This window comes from Bos indicus x Bos taurus, chromosome 3 (assembly GCF_003369695.1).
Source record: "Bos indicus x Bos taurus breed Angus x Brahman F1 hybrid chromosome 3, Bos_hybrid_MaternalHap_v2.0, whole genome shotgun sequence".
Taxonomy (NCBI): domain Eukaryota; kingdom Metazoa; phylum Chordata; class Mammalia; order Artiodactyla; family Bovidae; genus Bos; species Bos indicus x Bos taurus.
The window spans coordinates 14,334,446-14,353,581 of NC_040078.1; the positions used below are offsets into that span (position 1 = coordinate 14,334,446).

The window sequence follows — 19,136 nt, forward strand, 5'->3', positions numbered from 1 at the left end:
CCTGGGAGGTGTGATGAGGGGAGAAGGCAGAGGGTAGGCTCTTGAGGTTGGGGCTGGAGAACCGACAGTCAGGAGGCTGGAGGAGGCCTCCTGGCCTCCAAGAAGGACAGGAAAGAAGAGGCCTTGGGGTTAGGCCCTCACTGATTGTGGCCTAGCCCCTCCTCCTCCCCGACTCTGCCCTGGGAACGTCTCTGTGCTGTGGATTTTCCTGGCCCTTGTGCCCCCAGAGAGGCCTGCCTCTCTACTCCTCCTGTCAACCGTCTTCTGGCCAGCCAGGCCCCCACCCTCCCCGTTTGGCTTTGGCCCAGGCTCTCAGTGCTCGCCCTGGCCTGGTGTGGATGGGACCCTGTGTTGGACACTTTGCCTCCCACTTGTGTGCCTCTGTGGGCGGGAGGCGCCAGAAACGAATGGGTGGGCCCAGCATTTCTCCCCTAGCTGTGTTGAGAGCCAGGCCTCTTGCCTCCGTGTCTCTCTAGTCCAGAGCATGGTGGCCTTACTGGAGAAGGGGACTTGGGGGGGATGGGTAATGGAGACCTCAGCTCTTGGGAACAAGTCATAGCTGGTGTTCACCTGGGTTCTGGAAGTGGGTCTGAGGATCAGACCTGGCCCTCGAACCTCAGCTCAGGTTCTGGGTCTTGAGGCACTATGCTGACAGGCGTGCCCCACCCCTTGGGATCAGGGCTGGGGCTCTCCAGGCTCTCAAGCCAACTGGTTTGAGGCAATTATCTGCCTTTTAGAGGGAAGGAAGAGATGGTGGCGGGGCCAGCGTAGCCTTAGCATCACTGTAATCGCTAGTGGCTTTTACGAGCCAGTCATGGGGCAGGAGTCCGGCCAGCCATCTGTCCTTCGGTCCCAGTTTGGTGACTTACTCATGGGGTGAGGGGGAGGCGTCGGTTGCAGGTAGTTCTCTTCTGGGAGCTGAACCCCTTTCTCTGTGGCGGTTGATGTCCCTGTCTGCCCACAACTTCAGCAGGCAGAATGGAGCTTAGACTTCAGGAAGGACTTAACAGTGGAGGTGGACGAGGGAGAGAGAGCGCGCTCCAGCTTGGCCGGAGAAAGACGGATCTCAGAGTACTTTCTTCTCCAGTGGCTCTTGGTGGCTCTGCTGAAAGGCCTTGAACTTTGGCCTAGTGTGGATGGTGCTATTTGGCTCCTGGAGTATTTATCTTCTCTTCTCCCTCGCTGTCTGGGACTGCAAGTATCCTGAGGAGAGTTTGTCCTGGACTTGTGGGATGGCTCGCCTTTGGGCCCCTTTCCCCTGGCAAGGGCGGGTGAGTGGGGTCCTGTGGAAACCAGCATGCCCGGGTATATCTGGCGGGTCCATAGCGTTTAGTGGCACACGTGCATGGAGGTGTGCAGCACATACATATGGTGTGTCCACACCCTGGAGCCACTGCGTCCTGTGGGGGTGGGGGCACTGAAAGGCAAAGATAATTAGAAGATCAGAGACTGGAAACAGGGTGAGGGGACTGGAGGCAAGAAGGCAGAGGCGTGGAGAACCCTAAAGAGAGGAGTGTTGAAGGGAGCTCGAGGAATTGAGTCTAGAGCTAGAGCATGGTGTGTGAGTTGGGGAGGCCTGGCTGACTTCCATCACTGCCCTTTGCCCACCACTCCATCCCCGCCACCATCTGTCCCTCTGTGGCCCTGGCTCAGCCTGCCTTGGCCCCTCATGCTACCCGCATGTCTTTGGGTGAGTCCACTTTGCAGATGTACAGGAGTTTGACCTAGCTTTGTGGTGAGCAGAGCACCTGGGTCTTTGGGTGGTTTGTCACTGGTCTCCGTCGCACTCCCCACTCACCCAGATAAACAAGGCCAGTCCGAGGTATCAAGGTTACATCTGAGCCCTCAGGCATCTCGGGGCTGACCCCTAGCCTGGGCGATCCCCAGGGCCCTTTGCATCTGATTTTCCCTTTTCTTGAGGCCGTGTCCACAAGCTCCCCTTCCTGGGAGCCTAGCCATGCTTGTGGCTGATCCTCTCTAGGGTGGAGGTGGGCCATGCGTTCACTGACTCTGCACGAGATCCTGAGAGCTTGGGACTGGGGGATGACAGTTGCGCCTCCTGTCTGGTCTCTCTCCCCTCTGTTGTAGGCTGGGAGGAGAGGGACTTGTCTGGAGCTCTGGCCTGTTGCTGGCCTCACCCAGGCGGGACCATATTTACTCACTTAAACTCACCCTCCCAGCCTCCCAGGAGGCTCCAGGCTCTAGGCCTGGTCACTGACCTTGGCTTGGTGCTCTGGCCACTCCCTGAGGAGTTAGAAAGGCCCAGGAAGCATATAGAGAGGGAGCTTGTTTTGCTCCGCGGTCATGAGCACTTTACCCTCAGGCAGTACCCCACTCACCGTGTTTTCCAATATGCTTTGGAGACCAAAAACTAAAACTTTTGAGATCCCTGGGGACTGGAGGAAGGAAACCTCCATTTATTGTGTCCCTGTGTGCCAAGCTCTGTGCTAGGCATGGAAACGTAGGAAGATTCATTTATTTCTCATACACTATTTCATTTGTTTTTTCCTTTGTAATTAGGGAGACTGAGTAAGAGATTTAAGTGACTTGCTCAAGTTTTCCTAGTTAGGAGTTGCTAAGGGTTTTTGTCTAAGATTAAGGGAAGGATCATGCCCACAGGAAGGGCAGTGGAAAGGAAGGCCCAGGGAGACCTGGGGGTAAAAGGAAGATACACTGAAGGGAAGGACCAACTCAGTAGGATTCCCCGACAGGAAGGCAGAGGATTAGGGTCTGGTGGCAGGTTGGGGGTGGGGCGGGGCATGCTTTGGTTCCCTGAGAAGGTCTTCTGATTGACTGTCATGGGGTAAGGTTCCCAAAGCACGGATATGTAAGCAGGAACAGGTGACACTCAGACTCCTCCTGGGTACTGGTTAGTACCCTCTAAAGCTGCCATATGAGATGACTGAGGATCAGGAAAGATTTGAGCCACAAGAGTCCTGGGCTTGTGCGAAGGGTGAGAGGCATGGCTGACTTGAGCCTGATGGTAGGGAATCTGCCCCGGAAGGAATGTGCTGTTGCTCCCAGGAAGGGAGACCCTGCCTGCTCTCACTCCAAGCTGTGCAGGGAAGCGCTGTGCCCACCAGTCAGCCCACCTCTGCCTCTTACTCCTGGTGACCTTGGGCAAGTCCCTGCCCATCTCTGAGTTGGTTTCCATATCTATGAAACAGAGATGCCTCCCCTGGGGAAAAAAAAGGTTAAAAGGTTCCATGGGAAAATTTGTGGTACTCAACACAGTGCTTGGAAAGTGGCTGTATCCTTTCTTCCAGACATCAGCTCCAGCCTGGCCCTGGACTTGGCTGCTAAGACCATAGTCCTGAAGGTGGGGCAGGGGCGCACTGTGTCCCAGGCAGGAACTTGATGTGAGGGGGGCTGAGGAGGGCCTCGAGAAGACCCAGGGGTGGGCTTGGGAAGCTGAGCCCACCTCTGCTCTCCCCATCCAGACATCTCCTTGTCTCAGAACTGTCCCCTCCTCATTTCACCCCAGAGTGTTAGCAGATCCCTCTGGCTGCTTACTTATCTCTCATGATTTCCCTGCCCCCACCCCTGCCAGCAAATACTTGGGATTGAGGGTTGGGAGAACGAGGAGGAGTAAGAGAGAGCTGATGCTCAGACCTCAAGGGAAGACCGACAGCAGGAGTGGGTGTGGGTGGGGAGAGGAGGGTTGGTCTCTTTGTGGAGTCTCCCCGCTCCAGCTGGATCAAGTAGCACGGAGGCAAGGGGATGGGGCAGATGACCTCAACCTTTAGAGCCTGTGTGTATTGACGGTTGGGGGCAGACCTGGAGGGAGGGCTGCTTTGGAGAGTGTTGCCTCAGGCCTTCCCAGTCACATCTCTGGGCCGCTGAGCCCCTTCCCTCCACCCCCCACAGCTGCCTGCCCCTCTCTGCTGACTGCCCTGTGCATACCCCATGGTGGCCTGTGAGGCCCAGGCTGACTGGGTGGGGACAGGTGTCCTGGCCCAGCTGTTCCCTCTTGTCTCCCCCACCTGTCAGCCCAGAGGGTGGGGAGCTGAAGGGAGCAGAGAGGAGGAACCTCTTGGCCTCCTCACCTGCTCGCTGGGGTGGGGCCCTGGTTGTAAAGTGTAGCAGAAGGATTGAGAGCAGACGATAGACTGGACTTCCTCCTTAGACGGAGGGTAGCTCTTGATGATAGAAGTGGCAGAGAAAGCTGGGTACACAGGGATCCTCACTGTTAGTAATCAGAGGGGTCTTTGTACAATATCTTCAAGAAAGGGTGAGAAACTGCATATCGGTGAAGGGCGTGGATCAAATTTGGGGGCAAGTGTTTGCATAGATCTGTGCAGGTACTTTCCCCCCACCACTCCCCCCCACCACTGTCTGCCCGTGGGGGTGGGGGGTGCTCCATCTGGCTGGGCATCTTAACCTCACCTGGCACCTTTCCTGAAAGCAGCAAGCTAATCCTGTAAGAGCTGCCTGGCTGGCCGCCTCGGCAGGCCCACGCAGCCGCACTGCCTGCCCTCCCTTGCCAGGGGCTTAGAGGACTGTCCTTCGAGTCAGAAGGAGATCCAGCTGCCACCCGGAGCGGCCCCTTTAAATCCTCGGTGGCTTCCCGAGGTCATGATGTCTCTAGGAGGATTTGCTCTCCCTGATTGGATTGGCCTCTTTGGGGTGGGGGTGCTGGCGGTAATAGTAGGTGAACACTTTGCATTCTCCTCCACTGCCTTCCCTTCCATTGGAATTGGTGCTGTCCAGTGTGAGGGCTCAGCCTCAGGCCCCTCCCTGTCATGTCCCAGCAGTGAGGACATGCAATCCCTTCACCTGCTTCAGCCTGAGCAGCCGTGCCCCGTTCTGTGGATGGGGAAAAAAGGACCCTGCTGCTTTAAACAAGGAAACAAACCACTGCCGTGGAAGAGAGTGCCCTTCTGAGACTGTACTGCCTGCTTTTCCCCACTTTTTTCTCTTCAGTTTGCTCTTCCTTTGGCCAGGGGCCCACACCTCATAGTTTTCCCAAGCCCTCATTTCCATGGGCAGTCCCTCTCCTGATCTAACCATCAGCCCACCTGCTGCAATGGCAGGCAGCCTAGACCCAGCACTGGTGGCATTAAGCTCACCCCAACGGCTCTCAAGCTGACCCGCCCCCAAGGCCCCAGCTGCCACTTTCACTTCTGTCTCCTGAGACCCCAGAGGGAAGTTGGGTGGGGAGGTGGAAGGTGACACACTAACCGTCCCAACCGCCCCACCTCCTCAGCCGAGGCTTCGCTGGCCGGGCCCCCGGCCACCACTCTGATGGAGATGAGTGGAGTGAGCTTAGGTTGCCAGGGAAGGGTTGGCTGCAGTGGGAGGCATGGTGGTTAGATAGCAGGAAGAACTTCCTGGGATAGGAGACCATTGCTTGACTTCATTCTTTCAGGGGGTATGGCTGGAAGCGTAGGTATTATAACTGGACGAACAGAGGTCAGTTTGACCTCTTCAAGGTAGGCAAGGGATCAGCTGTCTTCTAGCTCCCGTGGTTGGACTATAATGCTGTGGCCATCATCCCCTCCCAAGAGTTACCAGCTGCCCATGCTTGGTCGAGTAACGTCTAACAAAGCAAATTTTAGCCCCAGAGATGACTGAGTTCACAGACAGCCCTGGGAAGTCCTCTCTGTAGTCTTCACATCTGTCTTGCACACTGCACTAGGCTGTTTCCTCTCACTTTGCACTCTTGAGAGTGGAATTTAGACATGGAGACAGAAATAGAAGTAAAGGACGGTCCACCCCTAGCCTACCGCTGCCCCAGCCTTGTCACTAAAGAGGGGACTAGGGCTTTTCTCCGGAGGACCCCCAGGCCGTTGTGGAAAGATCACACTTCACCTCATGAATCTTGTAAAATTCCTCCAGCTCCAGTGTTCAGTTGCTCCTCGTAATTACACCTTCTCCCCTCTCATCCCTTCCTGGACAGGGGGCCTAGACAAGAGGGGAGGACCCTGTTGGATTGAGAGCTCTAGACGGTACCACTGGATCAAGTGAGGGATGTTTTCTGGAGAAGGATGAGATGGGAGACCTGAGGTGCCAAGAACTCCACCTGGGGTCCCTGAGTGCCTAGGGATGCTGGGTTGGGGTGTCCCAGGCCCTGGAGTGGGAAGTAGAAGTTGATGGAATAAGATCAGATACACTATGCAAATGCCCATGCAGATGAGCAGTAGTGAGTCATTACTGATCAGCCTGCTAGCTAGAGCATGAAGCGAGGCTCCAGCTCGGCTTCCAGAGCTGGCCCCCCTAATGACCATGACAGCGACCTTGGGTCAGTCACTGCTCTAACCGGAAGCAGGTGCCCCAGCCCTGGGTCGGATAGCATTCTGTGTGTGTGAGGGGATTTGTTTGGCAGAACCTCTGCCTCCGGGGCCCGTGTGCCCCGCCTGGCACCTGCCCTCACCTACCATGAGCCTCTTGTCAAGCCTTGGCCATCTGTTGTGGAGGTTGTCGTTCCGAAAGCACCCCCTCTTCGTCAGGCCTGTGCCTCCTCTCCTGGCCTCCACGTTGCCCTCCCCTCCTAAGCTGGAGGACGGCATGTAAGCGGGCCACCTCCACTGTCACCTCTCCATGGTGTCATGAGAGTCCTGATCTCCCTTTCTTTTTGGGGTTCTATAAAGAGCATAGGAACAGAATGTCTAGGCTGGAAGGGCACTAGGGTACCTGGTCCATGCCACCTTCCCATTGTACTGGCCAGGGGAGGGGGGTGAACCCTGGAGGGGGCAATGACTTATTCAGGTTCACACAGTGAGTTAGGGCCAGGGCAGGGACTTGAACCCAAGCACCCAGAATCCCTACCCACAGTCCCAGTATTTCCCTGGGCTGTTCACTGCCCTTCCTCACCTCTCCCTTTTCTACGAGGACTCCATCTCCTGTTACCACTTCCCCCGTCCCCCCCTCCCCCCAGTTATTTCTGAGGTCAGCAGTGTGGCTCCCAAACCTGCTAGGGACTAGGGTGGGTCCTGGGAGCCAGCCCAGAGGCCACTAATGGAAGGCCAGAGCTGGGTGGGAAGTGCTAGAGGTTGGGGGTGGGGGTCGGCAGCTGCCTCTTTAGGGAGCCATTGGGCCTCTGAGCTGCTACAGGAAGGATGAGAGCTAGACTACAGGAAGGACAAGCTGGGGTGGGGAAGCAGTGGAGGAGGCTCAGGAGACAGACCCTCACGAGAGAGGCATCTCCTGGGCAGAGAACAGGATGACCCATCCCAGGAGACTTGCCAAGGAGAAGAGGGCGGGAAGCCCAGGGTGGAGAGTTGTCCAGCGGAAGCTGGAGGGAGGGCCTCTAGCCCTGCTCTCCACGCTGGGTGCTCCTCTTGGCAGGTCAATTCCTGTGCCTTCAACTGGGGCTGCAGTGCCTGCCTCCACTTAGGGCGCCTGGGACCTAAGACACCGCCCCCCCCGCCCCCCGCCCCTGCTGCCCCAGGTCCAGCTTTCTTGGACTGGTCCTTCTCTCCCTCCCCCCAACCCGACAGCCCGCCCCCAGGTCCCCTGTCGGTGAGTTAAAATTAGCTCAGTGCCCAGACTAAAAATAGCCCCTGCCCAGCCCTGAGGCTGCTGGGCTGGGGGAGGGGAGTCCCCGAGGGAGGGGACGATGGTGGGAACCAGGGGTTTGGGGAGTGAGCCTGCCAAACAGTACGTTGAAGAGAGGAGGAGGAGGATGGGGATGGGTCCGGCCTGTGCCTTTGAGAGCAGACCCTAGAACTCTAGGGCAAGTGCGTGGGAGGGGGCAGAGAGAATGGAGAGCAGAGAGGAGCCAGGGAGCAGTGGGTGGGGAGCTGGCTGGGCGTGTGAGAATTGGACTGTGCAGGGTCAGGGAGAGGGGCCCTGCCTCGGCCCAGACTTTGAGGGGAGGGGAATGCCCCCAACTCAAGGACTAGTATAGCGTTTGTGAAGAAAGGGCTCTGCATCCCCCTGAGGCTGCAAACCCCAGGACTCCTGCCTGGGCCCCACCTGTCAGTGGTCCCTGAGCTCGCCTTCCCACCCATCTTCCAGAGCCCCCACCCAGCTTGTGTCTGTGCTTAGAGAGAGTGGCTTGGAAGGTTGTGAGCCCTGGAGTGGGGCAGGAATAGAGGCAGTGCCCAGGGTGTTGAGAGGGCTCCTGGGCCTTACTTACGCTTACCTCCATCCACCCGCTCTCACAGCCTGCCTGCCCTCAAGCCTGGACCTAGCCAGAGCCCCAAGAGCCAAGATGCTCTGTCCCAGGCCAGGTCTGGGCCCAGTCCTGGCCCCTGAAGGTCTCCCTGGCTCTCCCTGCCCTGCCCTTGTCTGTCTCTTGGTGGGACTGCAGGTTTTTGGGGCGGGGATGGAGTCCTGTGGAGTTATGCCCCATGCCCAGCCTCCATCAGGGCGCTGCAAGCAGTTGTTGAACCTGCCTCTCGTTCTCTACCCGCCTCTCTCTGAATCTTTGTCTCTGGTCTCCTGCCTCTCGCTTTCTCCTCTGGCTCTCTCTGTCTCTGTCCACCTCTGCCCCTCACTCTGCCTTCCTCTTGGACTCTACTTCTTTTTCTGTGTCTCTTTTCCTGCGTCTGTGTGTCTGTCCCCCTTTGCCACCCCCCTCTGTGTCTGGCTCACCCACGCCTCCTCCCTTGTTAGTGAGCAGGCTGCTTGAGGCCGCCTGACTGTGGGGGTGACAGGTGGATTGGATTGTCACCCCCTCCCCCAGCGCCTGCTGCTTATTTCATGCCCTGCAGCCCAGCCACAGGGAAGGGGCGGGAGGAGGGATGACAGCTGTCTCCAGCGCCTCTTGCCTTCCCCTCCAGTCCACAGCCTGCAGCCCTGAGCAGCCTGGGAGGAAGGGATGAAGGGCCTGCTTAATGAGAGTTGCCTTTCTCACTGTGGAAGAGCAGGGGTTTGAAGCCCGTTGCTCTGTGACGGGGGCTGCTCACTCAGCCTCTCTGGGCAGCTGCTCCATTTTGACTTGCGCTGGTGTGGCAGCTCTGAAAGCGGATGCTCTGCAGTGCCTCCGAGCCTCTGGGCCACTGGGACAGAGGATGGATCTGGGTGGAAGGGGAGCGGGGAGGTAGGTGGTCCCCTGACAGCAACAGGAGAGAGGAGGTGGGGGTTACCTTTGGAAGGTGCCTGTCCCGCAGCTCTCCCAGGAATGGCAGCCCTGCTGCAACGGCAGCTCCGAGAGGCTGCCCTGACCGCTCCCCCCACTCCTCCAGCTGGCCCCAGGCCACCCTCACACAGGAACTGAGATAGCATCATTCTGAAACCCGAGAATGGTTTGAATATTGCTCAGGTACCAAGAGGTGTTACATTGGGGGAGGCAGGGGCCTGTTACTTCTCCCATGCCCCCTCCAAACCAAGACCCCCTTTAGGGTACACTTTATGTATTATTTGCAGCTCCTTTGCTTGTCAGTACAACCCACATGTTCTTGTTGGGTCTGTGGCCCAGCAGAGAAAACTGGTCGTCCGTGGGGTCCTCCTGGAACCCCACCGTGTCTGGTCCCCTCACTCAGCCTCTCCTCCTTGTCAAGAGTGTTGTGAGAGAAGCCTCCTGGCCTCTTTGCACTCCACTAGCAAAGGCTTCTCTGCAGCCACCCTTCTCCACAGTGGGTCCTCGCCTGCCTCCCTGGGGCTCAGCTCAGCTGCCATCCCCCTCGTCCTACACTCCTTCTGTCTCTGTGGGGTGAGGCCCTCTCTCTGTCTGCTCCCACTTACCCCCCAGTCCTGTCCTCCCAGCACTACCCAGAGTAGGTGAATCAGAGTCAGCTGGAGCCTTTGAGGGGGGACTTTCAGTGACAGCTGCCAGCCCGAGTCATAGCTGTGGCCTGAGGTCAGGAATGATTCGGCCCTGGGGCCATCAGAGCAGAAAGGCCATCCTGGACAGCCCCCTGTCTGCATAGCAGCTCTTCACCCTCCCAAGCCTTTGGCCTCCAGGAGAAGCAGCCAAAAGCCAGTCATCTGGGAGGGCTTCCTGGAGGAGGAGTGACTAGCGAGGGGAAGAGGAGTGGGGCTGGGCCCGGCGAGGAAGAAAAGGCTCACATCTGCATAACAGATGCTCAGGCCTCCGGCTCCTGGCAGTTGGTTAGGTAATTAGGCAGAGGGCTGATTAAGGAGATCCAGGTGTTCATTAAAATTTCCCTAATTGGCTAGGAGGGAAGCTTGGACAAGGTAGGCTTCCATACCTTGGATAGGGTCAGTTTAGGGTTCATCATGCCCACCCAGGCCCCAGCCAGCCCTTTTACCAAAGTAAGGGCTGAGTTCATTTTCTTGCCCCCAAGCTTTCCAAGACTCTGCAGCAACAGAGAATGGATGGATAGCAGAAGGGGAAAGGATACAGACTGAGCCTGCTTTATGGGAGCCTCCTGGTGAGATAGGAAGAAGGACTGCCCGTGGAAGGGGCATCTTCTCCTTGGGCAGTTAGCACAGAGGTGAGAGTGGTAATAGGAAGGGGCCACGGGAACCTGGAGTCATGAAAGTGCTTTGGGGCCTTGGCAGGGACTGAGGGTGGCTGAGGCCTGGCCTGTTTACCCGGCTCTCCTCTGTCAGCCAAGGCTCAGTGGGCCTCGGTGCCTTCCCTGTCTTCTCAGTCCTGTTCCCTCTTGCATCCCGGCTCCCCCAGCATGAGGCGGGGGTGGGGGGGGCGGTGTAGGAGATCAGCCAGGGAGCTGGTTGCCAGGCGACAGTTGCCTGAGCAACCCCATCCTCTCCATCTCCATGTGCTCAGGGCTGCTCCTTAGAAGACTTCAGAGTCTCACCCTCTGTACCAACCAACCTGAGGGTAGGGAGGGTTGAGGACTGAAGTGGCAGGAGTGGTTGGAGGGTAGATGGTGTCCAAATAGGCAGGCTATTGGTGCAGCTGGGAGAGGAAGAGTTGTGTTTCCACAGAGCACAGAGTGAGGGGAGCTGGTCCTGCAGCAGGACTAACAGAAGTTAGACCCCAGGACGAACTTCTCACAGGGTCATGGCAATAAAACAGCCCTTCCTTCTTTTCAACAGACATCTCTAGAGCTCCTCTTCACAGGGGATAGAGTGGTGAAGAATATAGACGTGGTTCCTGCCCTCATAAAGCTTCAGTCCTATAGGGGAGCCAGGCAATAAACAGAAGCACGGAATGATGATTATTTACATTCATGATAGGGTTCCCTGGTGGCTCAGCTGGTGAAGACTCTGCTTGCAATGTGGGAGACCCCAGTTTGATCCCTGGGTCAAGATCTGCTGGAGAAGGGATAGGCTACCCACTGCAGCATTCTTGGGCTTCCCTGGTGGGTCAGCTGGTAAAGGATCTGCCTGCAATGGGGAAGACCTGGGTTCCATCCCTGGGTTGGGAAGATCCCCTGGAGGAGGGAACGGCTCCTTACTCCAGTGTTCTGGCCTGGAGAATTCCATGGACTGTATAGTCCATGGGGTCGCAAAGAGTCGTACACGACTGAGCGACTTTTACACACACACACAAACACACATATTCATGATAAGTGCTAAAAAGAAAAGATTAGAATACTACGAAAGTCAGTAATTTGGGGAGGATCTAAGGAAAGAAGTTAGATTGTAGGAATGACTTTTCTGAGGATCATGAGAGCAAAGAGAGCATGGGCCATAAGCTGAAAGTGGTTATATCTCAGCAAAAATTTGCTGGTGAACAAAAGGTGACAAGAATGAGGTAGTAAAAGTAGGAGAGAGGGACAGGTGGTGCTATAAGCCAGAGGAGGGTTATCGTGACTGCATTACCAGTCTGGATTGGGGTTTTCAAGGCTAGATCAGAGAATCCTGTTTTAAAAGCCCTCTTCTCGAATAGTTAAATTTTAGGAAAGCCCTCCCTTGCCCTCAGTATTTCACTGCCAAGCCCATACCACTGAAACTCTGGAAAATACAGCCTTTGGGTTGCACTGGAAGGCAGAGGAGCCGAAATCCTTGAAGTAGAGCCTTTACAGTGTTTGGCAGATGTTGGGGTCACAGGCAAGGGATGGGATGGCTGGAGCTGGTTCTGGGTCCAGATGTCGGCTCAGCCAGCTCAGGGTTGACTGGGCTGTTGTTGGTGATGTCCTAGGGCATGCGTGAAGGTGGACAGTAGAAGGCCCAGGGTCCATGGGGCACCCTGAGGGTAGGAAAGCGGGGAGAAGTGTTTGGGGATTTCTCCCTGGGAAGAGAGAGGGAGAAGTGGAGGGTCCCTCCTGGAGTAGAGAGAGAGCTACATTGTTTTCCAGAGATACCTGGACTCAGCAGAAGTGCTCTTCCCAGCTAACTGAGCTAGGGAAGGCCTGAGGGAAAGTCCTGGTAGTGGGAGAGAGTGGGGAGGGATATTCCTGGCTCCTTCCAAGTCCACAGAGTCCCTGCCGGCCCTCTCTGCGCCCCTCTGTGGCCAAGGCAGAACTTCGGCATCTGCCGTGGAACCCAGGGGGCCACAGTTGATTGGATATGTAAAGGCTCCAGAGAAACTCAGCAACCACTGAAATGGGGGCTGGGGAGGGGGTTCCAGTGACACCTCTGTCCGAGTTGGGTGGGGGAGGTGAGAGCCCACCCCCCTGGACACTGGTGGGCTCTCCCGCAGGGACTCTGCGGAAGGGGAACTCTCGAGGAGGGCTGGCATGTGGCCGGGACTCCTCCCAGGACCCTTTCAGAGTGGCTTTGGGAGGTATGGGCCCCCTGCCACCGTCCCTCACTAATCCATCTCTGGAATCAGAGCTGGAAGGGCCCTGGGGTCATCTTGTGCCTCCATCCTGGGCCCTTCCTGCTCCCCCACCCCCACCCCAGCCGCCTGGCTTGTTAGAGCACTGTCCACCCCGAGCATGCTCCTTTTCTGGCTCGAGCGTGGCTGCCATCTCTGTGCCTCCGTCCATCCCGTTACCTCATGTTGTTCAGTGTGGGGCTCCGTTTCCCCTCTTGGCTCTGGAACTGGAGTTCTTCGAGCAGCGGGCCGTGATGGGTTTGTAGGTGTCCTGAGATGGGGGTCCCTCTACCTGGTGCCTGTGTCCCCTGGCTGCCAGCAGCCTCTTTCCTGTATGGCACTGATCTTATATTTTACCTGCTGCTCGGAGTTGAGCAAGGTTGGGGGGCACTACTCTTAGTCTGAACTTGGGCTCTAGACATGGCTCATTCCTCTAGAGCAGGAGTGTGCAAACTATGACCCATGGGCCAAATCTGGCCATGCCGCCTGTTCTTAAAAATCTAGTTTTACTGGGGGCACAGCCACACTCATTCCTTTAATTGTGTTGTCCACAGCTGCATTCACGCTGCAGTGGCAGAGTTGAGTAGTGTATGGCCTGCGAAGCCTGAAATACTTACGATTTAGCTTTTTAAAGAAAAAATTCACAGACCTCTGGTCTAGAGGGTTTGTTTGTTTGTTTAAAGCAGCAGAATCCTTTCTTCAAGCCTGAAGTTTAGGCCAAGGCCCACTGAGTAGAACAGATTGGTGTCCAGGAGCCCTGGTTGAAGGGAGAGAGGGCTTCTTCAGCCTGAGCCCTACTCTGGATCTGCAGGCTCCAGGGCTCCAAGTCAGGTGTGAGACCCACTGCTCTGGACCTGCACTGGTATGTTCTTGAGCCAGGGGCGCAGACACACTGGTATTCTGGTAGCAGGTACCCCGTGTGAGCTGTTCACACTCTTGGAGTGTGTTCACTCGGCCCATTCTCTGCACCAGGCTCCGTATGGGAACCGCCATCCTCGGCCAGTGGGGCAGCCGGGGAGCCCAGGTGTCTCTGCTCTGGGTGAGCTCTGGGAAGAAAGAGGGCCTGAGGCATTCTCTAGGACCCAGACCCTTGGAAGTCAAGGAGCTTCCTGAGTGTATTCTGTCTGACCTGAAGCCTGAGGGCAGCTGTGATGGTGTGGGGAAAGCCTTTAGCAGAGTCCTGGGCCTGAGTGAATTCTAGCTTGTGCTTGGCTGTAGCGTGCCATCACCTCTTCACCACCATCTCCTCGGTTTGTGGATGGGGCTCAGATGCTGCCAGCCTCTCACAGGGGTGCTGTGAGCCTGGTCGGTGTGCCCAGGGAGCTGGGCTGCAGGTAGCCACGGCTGACAGTCCTCTTGTAACCCTCCCCACCCAGGAGGCTGTGCAGAAGGTGTCCTGCAGACCATGAACTGAGCGCTGGTCCAAGACCGTTCATGAGCACAGTGTAAGGTGTGCCGAGACCCGCCACCCAGCAATCCCCTCCCTTTCCTGGCACTGAGGATCCCCAGAAAAGATGGGGAGGAAAAAGATTCAGATCCAGCGAATCACCGATGAGCGGAACCGACAGGTGAGGGGATCCTGGAGCCCGTTGTGGATAGGGAGTTGGCCTCTGCCTCCAATCCTTCTAGCCACTCCAAGAAGGCTTCCTGGAATAAGGGGGCTCTGGAGTCTATTATGGAAGGGCAAGGGCTGAGTTGGGAGAAGAGGAACCCCCATCTCCCTGCATCTCTTAGGAGTCTTGAGTCCTAGAACCCTAGGGCTCACCGCTGCTGCGGCCAGGCAGACCTGCGTCCCTCCCACGTTCAGCGTGCAGGCCTCAGAACATGCCCAGGCACTTCCCCTTTCACAGGGTGAATCCCTCCCCTCCTCCTATCCCAAAGGAAGAGCCTGGAAGCTCTTGTTTTCTCCTTCCCTAACCTCTTCGTAGCCTCCATCCCAGAGGTGTGGAGTTCTGTCCATCTGACTTCTTTGCCTTCAGTGAATTGGCTCCAGGCTGTGTCTTGGCCATGTTTTGGCAGAGAGGTGCTGACCTGTTCCTTCCCCAGACAGGGGCTCCTAAGAACAGGGCTGTGTTACCCTGAGGCAGGGGCTATGTCCAGCTGCCTGTGGGTGGAACTTCTGGGCAGCCCTTGACTGAGCCACACCTGGCTGCCCACCCACCCATCTACAGGTGACGTTCACCAAGCGGAAGTTCGGGCTGATGAAGAAGGCGTACGAGCTGAGCGTGCTCTGTGACTGCGAGATCGCGCTCATCATCTTCAACCACTCCAACAAGCTGTTCCAGTACGCCAGCACGGACATGGACAAGGTGCTGCTCAAGTACACGGAGTACAACGAGCCCCATGAGAGCCGCACCAACGCCGACATCATCGAGGTGGGCCGCGCGCAGACCCCGCCCCCGCCTGGAGCTGCACACCCCACGCCCACGCACACACACGTGTACACCTGCCCCGTGAAGCCCCCTCACCCATGTGCACACGCATATAAACCCACATCCTCTCACACAAACCCCGGGCCCGAGAAGGAAGGAGGGCAGCAAGGTAGCTGTCAGCTGGGGCTGCCCACTCAGCCCACGCCCACCCAGCACTGTCTGAGCCATTTTCTTCTCATCTGTCAGGTATAACATGACATCTCTGCTCTGTCTTCTCTCAGATTCTCTCTCTCTTTTTTCTTCCTTCTCCATCTTTTGATGTGCTCCTGCATCTGACTCTTTGTTTCTCTGTCTCGTTCTTTGTTTCCATCTCTCCTGCTCTGTCTTTGTCCCTTTGTGGGTCCCCGTGGCTCTGTTTTCTGTTTCAGAGAGCGCCGACCTGATGAACCATTAAAGGACATGGGCTTTGGAATCCAGCTCTGGCCTTTTACGGGCTGTGTGGCCTTGGGCAGGTGGTTTAGCTTCCACAAGCCTTGGTGCCCACCCCCATGAAATGGGGCCAGTGCCTGCTTTGAAGAGTGTTGTGAATTGAATGAGGCAGCCCAGTGTCTGCTTCTCTCACTGGGGGTTCAGGACCTGTGCCGATGAAGAGGGCGCCTGGGAAGCCACAGGCCTGCCTTCTGGGAGCAAGACTTGATTTCAACAGATAGGGAGGAAATTCCTTTATTTTTATATTAGAGAAAACAGATTTACTCTAGACTAGAAAGTAAAATTTACATTCATTTCCAAGACAAAACAAGTATCTGTGAAGATGTTCTGAGCGTGGAGAGGGCGGCCTGGGGGTCTCCTCTAGACGCACCAGGCGTGCGTGCCCTGCTCTGTATGAATGCACGAGAAAAGCATGAGCCTTTGGTCAGGGACAGCGCACAAGGTGGTGCATGCTAGGAACTCAGTAAATGCAAGGAACGATTTTGCCTTTTTCCCTCTTATTCTTCTCCCTTTCTGTCTCAGTCTCTACTTCTCTCTTCCGTTCTTTTTTTAAATAGAGCCCAGGGGTGGAGTCAGGCAGTCAGCCCTAGAGCTGCCTTCTCCTGAGGACCTTCTGTGCCTCTGGCCAGCTCGCCTAAGGCTGCACAGGCACCAGCGGCTCAGGGCTGGCCCCTCAACCCATCCCCCAGAAATGCCCCGCCCTGCCACCAACCACAGAGCCACACGGTGCCCCAGGAGGGGTGGGCCACCGTGAGGGGAGGGGGCTGAGAACCCTGAGGTGGGGAGACAGTAGGGGAGTCTTGGGGAGGGGCTGGAAGGAGCGCCAGAGGGCAGGCAGGGGAGGACCCTCACCCCTGCTGACGGTGGTGGTGCGGTTACAGACCCTGAGGAAGAAGGGCTTCAACGGCTGCGACAGCCCGGAGCCCGACGGGGAGGACTCGCTGGAACAGAGCCCCCTGCTGGAGGACAAGTACCGGCGCGCCAGCGAGGAGCTGGACGGGCTCTTCCGGCGCTACGGGGTGAGCCCCACTCACTCTCTCTCTGTTGGCCCCCCTCCCGGCCCCTTCCCCCCAGGCGCTGCACAAGAAGCACAGGGAATGTGAGAGCCCTGAGGTGGACGAGGTGTTTGCCCTGACCCCCCAGACGGAGGAGAAATATAAAAAGATAGACGAGGAATTTGATAAAATGATGCAGAGTTATAGACTGGCCGTGAGTAGTCGCATGGAGGAGCGCCTCCCTGTGGTGCATGGTGTGGCTTTGCGCCCCGCCCCGGCCCTCCGCGGCCTCTGGTGGATGTTCTGCTCTGAGCCGCGTGGGGCTGTTGGTGACCACTGAGGACCCTCTGACCTTGGTTGTGATAAACCCGTGACCCTTGTCATGGAGCATAAGCTGGGAGAGTCCTGGAGTGTCCCCCTCACCAGCAAGAAGTGTGTAGATGGACTGAAATCCTTAGATGACTAGAAAGTAGAGAATGTGCTTTTTGTCCAGATCTGTTTTGGGGAGAGGCCCCTCTCAGCCTGCTCTGACACCCCAGACCAAGATACTCAGTTGCACTGTTGAGGGGAGGCAGAGACTGCTGAAGGGGAAGAAAGTGAGGTGGGTGAACACCCTCTATAGCAGGCGGGCGGATGAGAGACGACTAGTGAGGTGACGCCCCGACCCATGCGCTCGGCCTTAACAGCTCTGTGTGTGAGTTGGAGTCTATACTCAGGGCCTCTAACCTGCTCTCTGTGTGTCCTGCCTGGCTGAGGACTAACCCACCTCCGCTAGGGGGGTTCTAGGTGTCCCGGGTCCATCTGCAGTGAGTAGAGTCTTCTTCTCATTCTCTGGGCCAGAACTGGATCCCAAAGCACTCCAGCCTGCGTCCTTCCTTGGTGGGAGGGGCAGGCATGATTCCAGGGGGGCCCAGAGCAGAGAGATCGAGCTGCTGCTGGCCACAGGACACACAGCCCAGAGACTATAGAGAAGCCCCGGCCTGCCCTCCCAGGCAGAGTGGGTCCAGGCTAAGGGGTCACCCTGGCCTGACCCTGCCTCTCCTTCTTCTGTCTAGTCAGCTGTCCCGGCCCCCAACTTTGCCATGCCTGTCACGGTGCCCGTGTCCAGTCAGAGCTCCCTGCAGTTCAGCAATCCCAGCGGCTCCCTGGCCACCCCTTCCCTGGTGACGTCGTCCCTCACGGACCCACGGCTCCTGTCCCCCCAGCAGCCAGCACTGCAGAGGAGCAGCGTGTCTCCCGGCCTGCCCCAGCGGCCAGCCAGTGCAGGTGAGTGAGCCGACAGGCTGGGGGAGGCGGCAGTGAGGTGTGAGGACGTGCGGACTCTGTCTCCACAGCGACTGTCCCACGTCCCCCACTGCAGCGCTGTCCCATGTGCGGGGCTCCCGAGGGAAGGGGCTGCAACTCCTCTGCCTGTTCAGTTCCCAGGCCTCCCCCTGGAAGGGGGCATCCTGTCAGCTCATGGTTCTTTTTCCTGCAGGGGCCATGCTGGGGGGAGACCTCAGCAGTGCTAACGGAGCCTGCCCCAGCCCTGTTGGTGAGTAAAGCTGCTCTTCTGTCTGGGAGTGGGCCAGAGTCTGCCTGCTCAGTGGCTTCAGGTGTCCAGGGACCAGGAGGGACCTAGGTCAGACGAGAGAAAGATCGCAGAACCTGAGTTGGTGGTATACAGAGTCTGAGGACTTTTAAGCCCCTGGATTTTTTTGTCTGTAGCAGTGATTGGTGCGGATGATCAACAAAGACGTAGGCTTAGGGAATTCTGGGCAAACTGAGAACTCACCAACATTTCCAGTGGGAGGAGAGGTTCCAGGGTCTTCCAGTTGAGTTAGGGGTGTCTGGTTGGGGTCTGGAGGACACGAATATCTGACATTGCCGACGATAGAGGCATGGACTCACATACACTCTCACACACAGATATTCTCACTCGTATGGGAATATCCAGACAATAGATGTGTACTTGTGAGCACACATCTATGAACCACAGAAGAAAGGCTGCTCCCTCCGTGCGTACCCCCACCCCCACCCCCAGCAGCTGACAGCCCCTCCTGCCTGTGCCGTTGTCCGCTGGTGACTGTGACTTCGAATGTCACCATTGACGTCACCCTGACATTCCTGCCATTCCCGGAGTGATCCGGGAATTGGGATGGAGGCAGCCACACACTTCCAGGGAAGCAGTGTGCTCTCAGGAGACAGAGCAAGGTGACACTTCTGATTGTGGTCACTCCCACATCTCTGGGATTTAGAATTCCCCAGGCGCCATGTACTACTACCTCCTTGGCAGTAGCTATATATGGGGCGTGAAATGGGTGAATACCCCTCCCCCGCAAAGGAAGGGCCAGAGAAATGTCTGCAGACCTTAAGGAACAATGATCCTTGTAGACCCTCAAGCACAGCAGTAGAAAGTGGTTGTGTGGCTCTGGACACATCACACCTCTGCCAAGCGGGCTTTGTTTGTGCTTCTGTAAATGTGGTTAATGATACGTGTCCTGTCCGTCTTGCAGGGTTAGTGTGAGGATTAAATACGCTGAGATGTATGTGAAGGCCCTGTGTTGGTTATGGAGCGTGGAACAAGTGTAAAAGATGGTTATTCTGCTTATTACCAGTCTAATTACGGGGGCAGCTATGTCACCAGTCCGCTAGTTCCAGTAACACCACCACGACAAGTTCATGGTGCGTCTTTCCTGGCATTCCCAGCTCAAGGCAAGGGGA

The 19,136-nt window shown here is 56.9% G+C and overlaps 1 protein-coding gene across 4 annotated transcripts in view; it reads left to right on the forward strand.

The window, feature by feature from the left end:
• The window catches only part of MEF2D (myocyte enhancer factor 2D), a 33,055-nt gene that overhangs the window by 2,706 nt on the left and 11,213 nt on the right, over positions 1 to 19,136 (forward strand). For 2 of the 4 annotated variants that reach the window (XM_027530175.1, XM_027530189.1), the window contains exons 2-6: positions 13,954 to 14,145; positions 14,749 to 14,952; positions 16,513 to 16,647; positions 17,489 to 17,699; positions 17,911 to 17,967. In XM_027530175.1, coding sequence (XP_027385976.1) covers positions 14,092 to 14,145; positions 14,749 to 14,952; positions 16,513 to 16,647; positions 17,489 to 17,699; positions 17,911 to 17,967 — 661 coding nt within the window. In that variant the 5' untranslated portion in view covers positions 13,954 to 14,091. Of the gene's footprint in view, positions 1 to 13,953; positions 14,146 to 14,748; positions 14,953 to 16,319; positions 16,458 to 16,512; positions 16,648 to 17,488; positions 17,700 to 17,910; positions 17,968 to 19,136 lie in introns of all 4 variants that reach the window. The other 2 variants (XM_027530164.1, XM_027530180.1) reach the window with 1 other exon arrangement.